Source organism: Sesamum indicum, linkage group LG11 (assembly GCF_026168435.1).
Source record: "Sesamum indicum cultivar Baizhima isolate 11 linkage group LG11, ASM2616843v1, whole genome shotgun sequence".
NCBI lineage: Eukaryota > Viridiplantae > Streptophyta > Magnoliopsida > Lamiales > Pedaliaceae > Sesamum > Sesamum indicum.
Window position 1 is genome coordinate 1,120,142 of NC_142667.1, and position 14,960 is coordinate 1,135,101.

At 35.3% G+C, this 14,960-nt stretch overlaps 1 protein-coding gene across 1 annotated transcript; it reads right to left on the minus strand.

Annotated features, from left to right (window-relative positions):
* Window positions 1-8,832: 8,832 nt before the first annotated feature.
* Window positions 8,833-12,112, minus strand: LOC105173162 (glycerol-3-phosphate 2-O-acyltransferase 4). The gene is made up of 2 exons (XM_011094830.3): window positions 11,409-12,112; window positions 8,833-9,918 (listed from the first exon to the last, which is right to left on the minus strand). Exons 1-2 carry the CDS (start codon window positions 12,039-12,041, stop codon window positions 9,043-9,045), a joined length of 1,509 nt encoding a protein of 502 aa, XP_011093132.1. The 5' UTR covers window positions 12,042-12,112; the 3' UTR covers window positions 8,833-9,042.
* Between the last annotated feature and the right edge of the window lie 2,848 nt (window positions 12,113-14,960).

The window sequence follows — 14,960 nt, forward strand, 5'->3', positions numbered from 1 at the left end:
CAATATGAAGAAGGATCGGCATCAACAAGGCAGGACCTTGTACCATCATCAGGCACAACATCATGAGAAGAAGAAAAATAACTCTGCCCGGCTGCATAAAAAACCATCTGCTCTGCCCAATCCATATGTTGTTCATCACCCCAATGTGAATAATTACCCTCGACATGGGCAGTTGGGGTTTTTTCTCCTCAAACACTGGAGGGACAATCATGACGTCAAGTACTCCTGCACCTTATCCTCGCCATGAGAAGTCCAGTTATAATATTTTAACATAAATCCTCGCATACGGAAATGATAAGTGATATCATCGGGTGTTTTGAACTTTGTATTTTTGCATTTTCGGCGAGGACACCTAATTTTGTCTCCATCCATATATCAACACTGACACTTTGTCCATTCTATGAAAGTTTTAAGCCCATCCTCAAACTCCGACGTCAAACCTGCCTTCCATGGGAGGTTCTTATTATACATCAATCTCCTCAATTCTCGTAACATGATAAAATATATTACTGTATTCACACATAAATATATATATCTACTTAGTTTTCTAGTTTGACTACCTAAAAATTTATAAATATTACAGTACTACGTACACTATTTAGGAGAATACATATAATTAACATGATATAAGATTAATAAAAGATCACAAAACTAAAATAAGTAAACTATAATTAATTTAATTAAATACAATAAGGTATTAAATTAGTCTCTGTTAAATTGTCAACCAACTTAAGTGATGATCAAAACTAGTTGACGATCCAAAATTCGAGTAATAATCTACAAGCTAATCAAATGTATATGCACGAAAATCAGAGTATTGAGAGTTTTAGTGGTTAGTATAAGAATTTTTACAACAAATAAATTGAAATGAATATAAATAAGTTTTTTTGTAACGACTTTTGTAATGGCCTTTGGAACGCCCAAGATGACTGTTGAAAACTAGCCGTTAGAAAATGTAGCCTTTACAAAAATAATCGTCCCTGATGTGACAGTTCTTGTAATATCATCTTCCATGTACTTTGGAACGATTTTTGCCACTGCCTTTGTAATGATTTATTATCTGAAAAATTATCCATTACAAAAATATAGTCATTACAAAAACCATAGAAAAATAGTAATGGCCTACAAATTATAACGGTTTTGGCCGTCTCAAAAAATTTTATTTTTCTTATCCTTGCAATAACATCAACACTCCAATCCATTACAAATCCGTTACAAAGGCCGTGTGTTTTGTAACGACTTTCGGCTGTTACACAAAAGCCATTACAAATCTCATCTTTTTTTTGTAGTGAAGGATTCGTTCTAATGATATTGGGAAAAATGCGAAAAATATATAAAAAGACGGTATTACAAAAACCATGACAATTGAAACGGATTTTTTTATTAGAGGCCGTTACAGAATAACAGAACATGAAGAGTTTCAAAGGCAGTTACAAAAGTTGCAACAAAATAATTTAATTTTTGAAATGACCAAACTAATAAAAAGTCGTTACAATTCCCGTTCCAAATAAAGGCAGAAAAAATTGCGAAAAATGGTATTTGTAACGGGCAATTTATATACAACCGTTACAAATTAATATTTTTCAAATCGAAATTAAAAAAATGATGGGAATTCTAAATTCCATTGATCGTTACAAATGTTGTTACAAAGGCCTTTACAAAGGTAAATTACATGGGCCGTTACAAAAGCAGTTACAAAGAATGAGCCATTTCAAAAATTCAGTTGGAAAATACAACATCTTTACATCCGGACACCCGATTTATACCAAATTTAAATATATACAAGTATGTATTTATTAAGTCATATCAGACGGTATGATTTTAAATCATGGCCTGATTTGAAAACTACACCGATTTGAATGATTATTATTACGTTCCAGAAACGATATGCCAAAATCCGTATACCCAATACGGCTACAACTTGGCCAAATGAATTCTTTGTTGGATCTTAATTTTAACTACCCGATTAATCCTTGCAGTTCAACACTGTAAAATGACAGTTACATCAATGTAATACTAATATTTATAAATATACAATTTTTTTTGTAAACTGTGTACATGTATCAATGTCCAATAAAATTTTTTGTTTCTTTAATTTATTTCAATTATATTGTTCCACTACAATGCACTTTTTAGGGAAATTATGCACCTAAATAAAATCTCTAGGAAATTAGAGGACCTTAATGTAATTTAGGAGAATAGGAATTTTAATAAAAATATTAGAAAATTATGGACTACAATGCAATCTTTAGGGAAATTATGCACCTAAATGATATTTTTAGGAAATTAGAGGACCTTAATGTAATTTTAGAAAAATAAGAATTTTATGAAATTTTTACAAAAAAAATATCATTTTATTAATAATTAACGTTATGTGTTTTTAATGTTAAATTTTTTTAAAATTATTGATAACAACTATTAGTGCTCCGCCACCAACCTATTAAGCTAAGAAGGCATACAAGGGACTATATCAAATTTAATAGACTACCAGAAACGCTGAAAAATTAAGGGTGGATACCATGGGGCTCTGGGGATTTCAACTGGGCCATCTAAAATGGTGCACGCATCACTTCCTCCTCCGTAAATGGTTGAGCAAGCTCCCGTGCAACCATGTGGTCAATCCTTCTAGTGAGGTGTTTTGTGCCCCTCTTAATCTTAGTGACCGTCGAATCATCAAACGCAAAAATAGTTGAGAAGTGGCACTTAATTAACCTTTAGAGGGCTTCTAGGTCCTTATCCCAATTCCCCTCATCATCCCTTAACCTATTAATAGCGTTCGTCCTCTTTCTCGTGCTTACCTTAGCATGAAAAGATAAGGTATTCTTGTTTCACCCTTCCAACCAATGAATCTTACTCCTTTGCTGGCCATAGGGTTCCTGCCTTGATAGAAGATCTCCTAACTTCTCGAAGTTGGGCTTCTAATCGCAGGGATTCAATAGAAATTAATCCCCGCCAAAGTGACAGAATTTAGGCCTCAATTTCTTGAATTTGTCACCTATCAAAGTAAACAAGTGACTGGCTCCAAGTCACAAGCCTTTCCCTGCACTTAGTTTATTAAGCAGAAACCCCAGACTAGGGGAGCCTGTCAACCCATACCAACATTCTCGAACTACTATCTCATAATCCGACACACAACTAGAGACAATTAGATTGAGAGGAGAGCAACAAAAGAAGTGACCAAGTACGCTCCCGTTGACCAATATCAGGCTCACCATAAATGCCTGTGAACCTCCAAGTCTCTGTTATGGCCTCAAACTGTACTATAACATCAATGTGAAAAATCGAGAAAGACTGAACTAGAACTGAAACAGGCTTATATATCCCAAAATAGAGGTAACCCGCCACTCTTTCCTCTTGCAGGCACTCCAATCCCAAAGCAGACCAATTATGTTTTAAATATCCTATATGGCCATTTTTACACTTGGTTTTAGCCAAGAAAATCAAGGAGTGGTAGTACGTTTAAATCACTTCCTCAAGCCTGCAATCCTTGCTAGGGCCCCCTAAACCCTCATGGTTACCAGCAGGACTGTTGTGCAATCTCTGCCAATGAATTTGTAATGTAAGTGTGGGGACAAATATGGGGGTTAGTTTTTTTTAATCAATGTAAAGGGTTCATTAAGAAGATAGGAGAGAGAGTCTAAGAGTTGGTGGGGTGGTAGGTAGTGAAGGATTCAGGTTTTGTTTGGTGGTTGGGGGTTTCAAGTGCTTTCTAAAGGAGGAGAGGGTGTTATGGGAGGGTGCTGGAGAGGAGAAGGTAAGCAATATGTTGATGAGCTAGGAATTTTGTAGAGGGTAAGGGGGATTCAAACATGTGCTGGGATTTGTCATTTGAGTAATCTGAACAATGGAGAATGGTGGGGGGTTTCCAATTTGGGGCTGTTGTGTGGGGATTCAATGGTGTGGCATTATGCTAGGGATGACTAATTAACCGTTCATAGTTCGTACCACCTCGTTTATTCCTCGAGGGGAGATAGAGGCTCCATCTTCGGAGATTCAATCTTCGAATTTCATTTAAATTATTGTAGTTCCTCCAATAGTTAAGGTCTTTGCGTGGGAAGCTTGTAAGAATGCTATCCCCATCTCCATGAACTTACAAAGGCGGAATGGTAGTTCTTTTGCGGAATGTCCACTTTGCCACTCAAGTTACGAGGATGTTATTCATGTGCCGATCATTGTCATTTTGCCTGCCAATGTTGGGTATTTTTGCATCTTAGTTGTGGTTTCATGAGCCTTATAAATGGGACGTCGAATTTTAGTTCAAGCAGGTTTGGAAGGCCTTAACAGGTGAGGAATTTGATCTCTTTATATGATTTTTTGGGGTTTGTGGAAAATGTTGATGAAGGATGAACATTAAGATCCCCTAGAGGTTGTTTATAGAGTTTCTCGAATTTTTGTTGATTTTCATAGGCTATCTTTGAAGGGGGAAATTTCAGCAGGTTGCAAGGTGAGTAGGAGTTGGAGTCTTCCAACTGTAGTTGATAGGCGTGCATTATAATTTTTAGTATATTTTACTATTTTTTGCGGCTAAAATGCTCTTGATCAAGGATCATATTACAACATACAATGGATTGATGGAATGAAAACGGGCGAAAGAAGCAAAAAATCAACACTTGACAGATTAGAACGATGAGTTAGGTGTGCCCACATCTAAACCTGTGGGAATGCGGCTGAAAAAGGAAAGTTCAAGAAACGAAATTTGAAAAGATTTGAGGCGAATTAAGGTGCCTTGGCTGATTGGAAACTACCTTTACTAGAAGAATCTCTTTAGGATAATAGTTTTATTTCATTAGAATTTTCAGTTTTATTAGGAATCTACCTTTTTTAGTTTTAATCGAATTAGGTAATTAGTAGTATATATATGCGATGCAATTTATCATAAGCTAGTTTTTTTAATTCCGGCAAATGATTCGGTGAATGTTCAATTCCAATGAGTTGTGAGATCTAATTTATACTTTCTACTTTCATTCATATTGGTATTTGTGTTATTCTCTGTGTTTTTATTACAAATAATCTGACTTATGAATGATAGGTACCGTTATGCATTGTCAAGAATATTTGTCCGACCAATTGAACTTGCAAATCCATAATTATTTATTTAGTTCAATAACTAGTGATAATGCAGCATAATTGATTATGTCGCAGTTTTTTATTATGTTGTGGGGAATGTACAATCTAACTTAAATAAGTCCTCCTGGGAATTTATTAGTTAGAAGTGAGCTTTTCTAATTCTTAATGTTGTTGGTACATTAAATTTTGAGGACGTTCCCAAGGTTGTTTACCGATTATGAATTTAGTTCATGGATGTTCCTTGACTATCGATAAGGTAAGAAAAGGTGGGGTTGTTATGTCATACCAATGATCATAACCAATTTATCTATCATGAATGATTGCCATCTTTGTATTATGATCAACCGTGGAATTGAGCATGATTCTGTCTTTAACTGGAGATTTCTCTCACAATTACTCCCTCTTTATGTATCCTTTTCTTTTTTTAATTTTAGATTTAGACTTTAAACAAATTCCCCCCTTCTTATTCTAATTCTATTCTTGAAGGAATTAATTTAAAACTAATCTCTACGGATTCGATCTTACTCACTACTTTCACAAGTTTTTAGTAGGATAATATCTTTAGTGGATTCAACACTATCAAGTTTTGCTCCATCGGGGATTAGTATCTTTAAATTAATTTTTTTTGGTTAATTTTTCTTGTTACTTGGTTTGGATGCCACGTTCTTCTCATACAGGTGAACTTAAATTTGATCCAAATATCGAGAAGACAACACGTAGACTCCAAAAAGAAATCAAGCAACACAAGAGAGAGGCCTCTGCCTCTTCCAAACCAGATTTGAGTTAGACGTACTCACGTCTAGCGACTCTGAAGATGAAGTCATGGCCTAAAATCCAAAACAGACGATCAAAGAGATGACTTCTCTTGACTTAAATCAATAACCTCTTTGCATTGATTACCCTTCTTCAGATGTTGATTTTGAACTCAAATTTGGCCTTATTAACTTACTTCTCACTTTTCGTAGCCTTGCAGGTGAAGACCCACACAAACACCTCAAAGAATTTTATGTGGTATGTTCCAGTATAAAACCTCAAGGGGGTCATCGAAGAGCAAGTCAAACTACAAGCTTTTCCATTATCTTTGGGTGATAGAGTAAAGGATTGACTCTATCCTCTACCTTTAGGATCCATCATTAGTAGGAACGAGCTCAAAAGGCAATTCTTTGAAAATTGCTTCCCTGCCTCATGAACTATAATTATCTAGAAGGAAATAAGTAGAATACATCAATTTTTCGGAGAAAATTTCCATGAGTATTGGAAAAGATTCAAGCAATTGGTGGAGAGTTGTCCTCATCGCTAAATTCCGGACCACCTCTTAATTCAATATTTCTATAAAAGATTGTCTAAGATGAATAGAAGCTTGGCAGATGCGGCTAGTTGAGGTGCTTTGTATAACAAAATCCCTACCAAAGCACGCAAGCTAATCATAACCATGACATCTAATACTCAACAATTTGGCAGTAGAAATGATAACCCACCGTGAAGAGTAAACGAGGTAATTACTTCCGTTGATGAATGTTTGGATGAAATAACCTCTCTTGTCAAAAAATTTGTAGTGGGGAGCTCTCAACAAACCAAAGCTTGTGGCGTATGAACATCTTCGAGACACTTCACCGATGTTTGCCCCAAGCTCCATGAGGAACCTTTGAACATGCCAACACCGTTGGCGACTTTTCAGGCAGCAATGAAGGAAGCATGATCCTATTTTCAATACATATAATCCTGAATGGAGAGACCACCCAAAATTGAGATATGACAATCAACCTCAAATTTCCAAAAACCTCCATACCAACAACCACCACCCCCCCCCCCCTCAATCTAACTCCAACTCAGGTATGTCTCTTGAGGACATGATGAAAACACTTGTTGCTAATACTCAACAATTTCAATAGGATACTCGAGCAAGCATTCAAAATTTGGAGAACCATACTCGAGCTTTGGAGTCTCAACTAAGTCAGTTGGCATCACCCATCAGTTGTTTGGAATCTCAAAGTAAGCTGCCCTCCCAAACTATCATTAATTCTAAGCAAAACATTAGTGTTATTACCTTGTGTAGTGGAAAAAAGAGCTACAATCGGAAAATAGCACTAGGCGTGGGCACGCACAGTAAGGCAAGACAGGGAGGAACTCAAAATTCCTCCAAAACAAGCCGAGAAGCCTGACCTAACCAAAGAAGAGCAGCCCAAGGTGTTTGTGTCCAAACCTCATTTCCTGGAGAGATTTGCCAAGTTCAAAGAAGAGGAAAAGGAGAAGGAGATTCTTGAAACTTCACGCAAACAAGAAGGAGATTCTAGTTCTTAATGTTGTTGGTACATTAAATCTTGAAAATGTTACCAGAGTTGTTTACCAATTAGGGATTTAGTCAATAGACGTTCCTTGACTATCGACAAGGTAAGAAAATGTGAGATTGTTAAGTTGTACCAATGACTATAACTAATTTATCTATCATGAATGATTGTCATCTTTGCATCTATGATCAACCGTGGCATTGAGCATGATCCCGTCTTTAGCTGAAATGTTTTTCTCACATTTACTCTCTCTTTAAGTATCATTTTTTTTTTAATTTTAGATTTAGACTTTAAACAAAGTCCCCCATTTTATTTCTATTCTTGAAGGAATTAATTTAAAACTAATCTCTATGGATTCGGCCCTACTTATTACTTTCACAAGTTTTTTATAAGATAATATTTTTGATGGATTCGATACTCCTCAAATTGTGTGGATGGAAATCAACTTAGATGGGGCAACTTTCATGGATGGGGCAGGGTGGTTGTGGGGTCGTTGCATGGTCGAAATCAGGGAAGTGTATAGCCTGGGCTTCCTGTTGCTTTGTCAAGTGTGTTTTTTCGGCATTAATAGAAGACTTGGCTGCTGGGGAAGTATTGCCGCATGCTCTTCATCTTGCCTAGCGAGCTGTCAGCATTGAAGGGGATTATTCCCCTTTAATTCACAAATTGCAATCCAATATTATCGACTTATTGTTCTTGGTCCCATTGTCCGGGACATTAAGTCATTAACGTCTAGCTTTGTTTTCGTATTTTCTCTAGTCCGTATAACAGATAATCGAGTGGCTCACTCCATAAATGAGCTTTTATGGTGGGTTTCTCAGACCCCCTGCTGCTCATTTGTTGGCCTTGGACTAGGAGAATTTATAAAAAAATTTATTTTTCTTTAAAAAAAGACATACTTCAAAAATTGGTCACCAATCTCTCAAGTATATATAAGTTTATAAGAAAATGAATTTATTTTCTGGTAGTAATGTGCAATTTGGTAAATTTAGTTAGTCTCAGTTTTGGTAGTTTGATCCAAATAGATGATACGCCTACAAAGACAAAGTGCTTGAGATTGACCATATTTGTACTGAACCATGCACCCTGACCTAACTTTTCAATCTCTGGGACACCTCATTAAAATTTTTCCACCAACCATTAAGTTCAGTCACCAACCTTAACGGTGTCATCACTGTCATGAGACCAATGCATTTCATGTAGACACTTTACAAGTCATCGTTAACACATTTTGAGATTCTAGATTTTAGAAACATCACAATCAATCATATATTTAATAAGACTTATATCATATCATGTCCATCATTTTAAATCTTGAGACTTTTTAGGAAAGGAACCTGTTGGAACGATGACCACTTAATATTTTGCAACTATTTGCATGAAATAAAATAGTAACAAATTAGTGCAATACAAAGTAAAGTTAATAGTAACCCTAGCTATGTACCATGAAAAGAAATGGGGAAGAAAGAGCCACATGTATTAACAACAGCCAACTGATTAATTATCAATATAGAAGCAGTTTTACATCAACAGATAATGTTGCTACACGAACAATATTTATACTAGGACAAGAATAATATTTGATACCAAAACACCTTCAGAGATGCCTAACACTTGTGGCCATGAACATTTTTATATTTTTATCTGGTAAAATCAACACCCATTAGCGTTTCACGTGAGTGTGATTTTATTTCTTGGAGTACATTGATTCCACCTTCCCATCATTCCCACCAAGCAGCATGTACTTATCCTTCCTAGTCAACTGAGTGCACTCAAATCCAAGTGTACCTGCCAAGATCCTCTGCACATGATTGGCTACCTCGATAGATGATTTCCCGCCGGCCTTGCACGTCATCTCCTCCGGCAACCTCTCGAGAAATGTGAGCTCGTAAGTCGGCCTAGGGTTCATGAAGTAGAAATAAGCATCCCAGAACTTGACACCTCGCACAGTGGTACCATAGAACATGTTTTGCTTGATGTTGACCGCAACAGGCACAATCCGGTCGCTTAATTCTGCGAACAAAGCACTGAATCTCAGCAGATACGGCTCCCTGCATGTGGTCCCCTCAGGGCACACGACTAGGTCACCCTTTTGGAGCAATGCCTTGATCATAGCAGCATCAGCCTCACGATCACGTGTCAAGGCAACGGCTGGGATTGGAGACAGGAACCTTGAGAGCTTGCTGACACTGTATGTCACACATGAAACTTTGCGGCCTAGTGCAATGGCAATGACGATTGGGTCGAGGGCAGTCCGATGGTTGCAAACATAGAGGTTACCGGGGGAGCCAGGAGAGGGGGGAGGAGGTGGATTGCCCTTGATCACAAGATTGATTCCGAGCATAGGGTACGTGTAACGTACAATGCGTTCTGGGAGGGGAAGGTTGAAGTATACACGAATCAGGGAAAGAAGAAATCCGAATGGTAGCCAAATGTAGGTGATGAGTGCATTGAGGGGAGTAGGGCGCTGGACTAATCGGCCATCATGGAAGATAAGTCGGCTTTTCAGGCGATCAAGTGGCAATGGTTTAGCTGTTTTGCTGGGAGGCACCATATACCCCTCCTGTCGAGCATAGATAAAAAACAGTCAAAACTTCAATATATTACCATGAAGGATGAAGTTAATGGAAGGAAGTCCAATAAATGGATTGTCGTGCATATAGGCTGCTTGATCAAAATGTTCATCCACCACCTCCGCACAGTACAAAATTAAGCATAAGTCTCAGGTAAATGTTAATTTAAATACAAGCGTATTATTTAATTAGAGCAGTCACTTTACGAAGATAAAACTTTTATCTGAAGATTGGAGGTGGTAAAGAATTTGTTGCATCTGAATCACCTACTTCCCGTCCAAAAGAAATTGTATCCTTTTAATTTGACCACATTGAAACCGCCATATTTTAATCCTTACAAGTTACAAGTATTAAAGTCTAGGAATAAAGTTTGTTGTGCGCGCTGTTCCACCGCTTGGTTTCTTGACAGTTAGCAATGGTAAATGCTGTGGCCCCTTTTGTGGGGCATAAGTCATTGCTAGCCGCTCTCACCATATATTACTACTCCTACTGCCTCAACCGTCACATTAATTGCATGGCTCATAATTCATGGCTGACAGGTGCTTAAGAACATGATGAAAATTAATGCTCGTTGAAAACTCAAAAGATGTAAGAAAAAGCAATTGAATTGGAAAGATAGAAAGTTTAGCTTTTGCGGACTCTCGTCTAGTAACCCTTAGAAATGACCCAAATCAAGAAATATTATAAGCTACAGCAAAAGCGTTCACGTAACCATTGATTGAGTGACCCAATTACTGATATATATATATATATAATATTATATAATCTTGTTCTCCTAATCTTACAAAATCAATGTTAGAATGAGGATTGTCAATCAGAAGATTTAGCTTATTGTGTGCAGGTACACTTTTTGACCCCGGAAAAAAATGTATATGCACGTAAAGATGTTGTAGATCAGGTCGTTTACCTACAATTCAAATTCTATGACTTACAACAGGACTACACATGAAATTTTAAGGGATTTTAGCCTTAGCCATATGAAAATTGCTGATCAAATTTTTGGGGCTTGATTGCTATCTGAAGATTTAATTTACACGTTTTTTCAGAAATGAAAGGAAATTCCACTTTCAAAACAAACAAAGATGGTATTTACATATTTCCGACGCTCAATAAAAAATTTAATGTACAGTAAAATATTCATGTAAACATCACGAAATTAAGAACAGGAATCCGAGTATCATCAGTCAAGACCAAATACATAACTAAATAATCACCAAATGTTAGTTAATCCTGCTGACCTAAATTTACTTGATCAAAATTCCCAACTACATATATAATGCAAGAAAAAGGACATTTTTCTCTGGTTTTTCTTTTATTGGTTTCAGTATCATTCAAACACAGAAAAATATGAACTTAACGAATACTTCTCAGGAGATGTATTAAAAAACACGTATTCCAGGTAGAGATCAATGTTTCGTCTATCATATATATGTGCTTTCTCAAGTGTAGCTAAACAAAAGAACACAAAAATGACTCTAACCTTGCAAATGGACATGAAATCATGATCAGATGCCCGGTCTCCAATCCCGATATCCGGCTTCTCCTCCCCAAACTCCTTCAACACCCCCAACTTCTTCCATTTTCCCACCAAAACCCCCGGCTTCTTCACATACCCTGTCGCCTTCCTCGTCTTCGGATCCACCTCAATCTCTGTTCCAATCACCTTATCTCCACCTAAAAACTCCTTCACAAAAGGCTCCACCATTATCGTCGGATTAGCCGTAATGATCACTTTCCTCTTACACTTGTCAAAAACCTCGTAACTCTCAGCTCTCACATCTCTCGCGTAAAATCGCGGCAGCACAGCGCGAGACACCAGCTCAATGTCCCGCACCTTGATTCCTGAAAAGGAAATATAAATCAGCATCTGAATAGCAAGGGCCTCTGAGACGAAGACATACGCGATGGCGATGATAGGAAACGAGAGGAGGAGGATTAGGCCGCGCAGGAGACTGCCGGCTTCGATTGCTACGAGCATGAAGTAAGGGAAGGAGGAGCGGGAGATCAGCAGAGTTCCGTCGAGGTCCGCTGCTATCGCCTGGCGGTTCTCACCGGAGGCATCACACTTCTCGATTGAAGGAAAACGAACGGCGGCGGTGGCGGTTTTCGCCATTATCTCTGTGTGTGAATGAATATGTGTATGCTCTCGCCTGTGTGTTTAGGTGTGCTTTCATGGGGAGGGAAGCAATGGTTTTAAATGAGGACAGTGGGTTGAGGTGTTGGAGGATAGTTTGGCGAAATGACGAATATGCCCCTCCTCCGGTTGTGGTGGTTTAAAATTAAATGGCTTGTAATTAATTAGTTTGCTTCTTTAGATAGTAAATTAAATTTTCTATACAGTAGTTTAATAGCCCTCGTACGTCTTCGAGTATTAATGTATATAAAAAGGTATATTTTTACCGTTATAAGGATAGTTTAATTTGGAAAAAATTGTATGACCTGTAATAAGTCAGTAATAAATCAATCAATGCTAAATATCAATTTACATTCTTTTTTTTTTTTGTTAATATCAGCAAATTCAGTGAATTTAGAGTAACGAAAGGACTTATTTGTTAGACGAAAGCAAATTTCAGAGTGCTAGATGTAGTTTCTCATATCACAGGGGGTCTAAGTGTAATTATATCTAACCTCAGAGGAGGAAAGCGTAACTATCTCTAAATATAATTATTCGGCTTTTTTCCTATGCAAAATGAGAGTTTTGTGCTTGTAAGGAAAAAAATTATAATAATGTTAACTTCATTTCATATATAAATATAAAAATAAATATTTAGATTACCATATTTTATCCAAACCCTAATAAAAGAAAGCCAGATATAAATAGAGAATTTTCGAAAAGAGCGTAAATATAATTTTGGAATTTTGTTTGGGGGACAGTGCAATATCGTATTTCCAAAGGGACCTAAATGTAACTAACTCTAGTTCTTAATATATATATATATGTATTATTAAATAATTTAGTGAATGGTCCTCTTATTATGTACATATTATGTATGGGGAGATGAGTAGGTGAACCAATGGTTTCTCTCTTTACTATGTGTGATAAAGTTGGAATGTTTGGTGGCCTGAATTAATTGTACATGTGCAAAATTTAACTACATTTAATGTATATATGTCTTTTTTCCTTTGTTTCTTCTCCTTAATTTTTTTTATAGGATAATTACATTTGCATTTCATGATTTATAGTTTATTTATATAAATAATTCTTATTTTTTAAATATTATATATACATTTATAAAAAATATCAAAAATTATTTACACAAATTATTTCTATTTTTTTTTTTTTACAAATACATCACTGACAAAATCCCAGAAATATTACACTGACTACCCCTATTTTTTGTTGCCACTGTAAGTTTATGTAATCATACAAAAAAGAGAAAAGTATTATTTTAATCCGTTAAGTATGCCTAATTTTAATTTTAGTCGGATAACTATGTCTATTTTTGTTTAGATCCAGTAACTTATAAAATTGCTTACTTTTAGTCCTCTGTCAAATTTTCGGATAATTTTACCTTTATGCAACTTTTGAAAGGCAGTTTTAGTCCATATACACTCATAGGGGTAAAATTGTCCGAAAATCTGCCAGATGACTAAAAGTAAGCAATTTCGTAAGTTATTGGACCTAAATAAAAATGAACATAGTTATCGAACTAAAATTAAAATTAGACATACTTAACGGACTAAAATAATACTTTTCCCTACAAAAAGTTAAAATTAATTTATGTAAATAGATCAAAGATTATAAGTATAAATGTAATTATTCCTATTTTTTTATTAATCAACATTGTGAATTTATTGCCTTAGGCATCTAATTAATTTTAGGCAAGGCTGTCAAATTAATTATAATATTAATTATTAAAGTCCTAACCAATCAGAATTGATTAATCACAATAAATTAAAGATTTATTTTAAAGAGACGTGGTCGAATTTATTATCGTATTAAATACTAATCATAACTAATTATTCTTAAGAACTATAATGTATACACAAGTATTTAATACCACTATCAATATTATCATTATTGTTGTTAATTGTTATAAAGAATAACTATATAATATTTCTCTCAGATTTGGTGTAATTATATATATATAGATTTTCTATAATATGAGAAATTATATTTGATAGTTTCGATGTGTGTTTCTGTCTAACAAATGGATCCTTCAATTAGTCAGACTTTATGGAATTTGCTGATATTAGCAAAAAAGTGAAATGAAAATTTATATGTACTCTCAATTGACTTGTTATGAGTTTATTGTAGGTCAAACGAAAAATATATTATATATTTTATTTTAAATATATATATATATGTAATATTAAATTTAAAAAATTCAGCATAATTTGAAATAAAAAATTCAATCTGCACGAACAAAGTGGATTAGGATTGAGTGTGGCAGCCAATCAAATAGGTTGAGTGTGGCATGAAAAAGAAAACAATGAATTTGACCAATTGTGAATATTTTTACCAAAAGAGATTTATTACTTTAAAATATATTTAGGGGCAATTGGTATTTCTTCTGCCGGTAAACAATTGATATTTGCACGTATCCCACATCAATTGTAATTAAGGAGTTTGTGCGGCTTATAAGTTTCAAAACTACATTATTGTATGTGGAAATGACATTATGTGTTTGTCACAAGCCCGTCGTCTAGAATATTATTGGTATTTAAATTCATCTCACATCAGTTGTCCATGAGAAGCTTGTATAGCTCCAAATCCATCGTCTCAAAAAACTAATGATACTTACACGTATCCCTCCAAACTCTACCCCTCCGCAATTCAATTAAGGAATTTTATTTATACAAATCACTCTTATTTTTTACATAATTACAAAAACCACCACTACAGCAAAAAAAAATAAGAATAATTTGTGTAATGTTGACATTTTTTCAAAGGTGCATGTGTAATTTTTTAGAAAATAGAGATACTTTGTGTAAATAATATTAATATTTTTTTTTATCGATATATATATATTATTTTTTAAAAAATATGAATAATTTATATAAATAAACTACGCATACAGATAGAGATGTA

What these genes read in the sequence shown, in the direction of transcription:
- LOC105173162 (XM_011094830.3), bottom strand. Translation starts at nt 12,041, where the DNA reads ATGGCGAAAACCGCCACCGCCGCCGTTCGTTTTCCTTCAATCGAGAAG. An exon ending in ATTTCATGTCCATTTGCAAG is followed by an intron (nt 9,919 to 11,408) that starts GTTAGAGTCATT and finishes TATGCTCGACAG; the next exon opens with GAGGGGTATATGGTGCCTCC.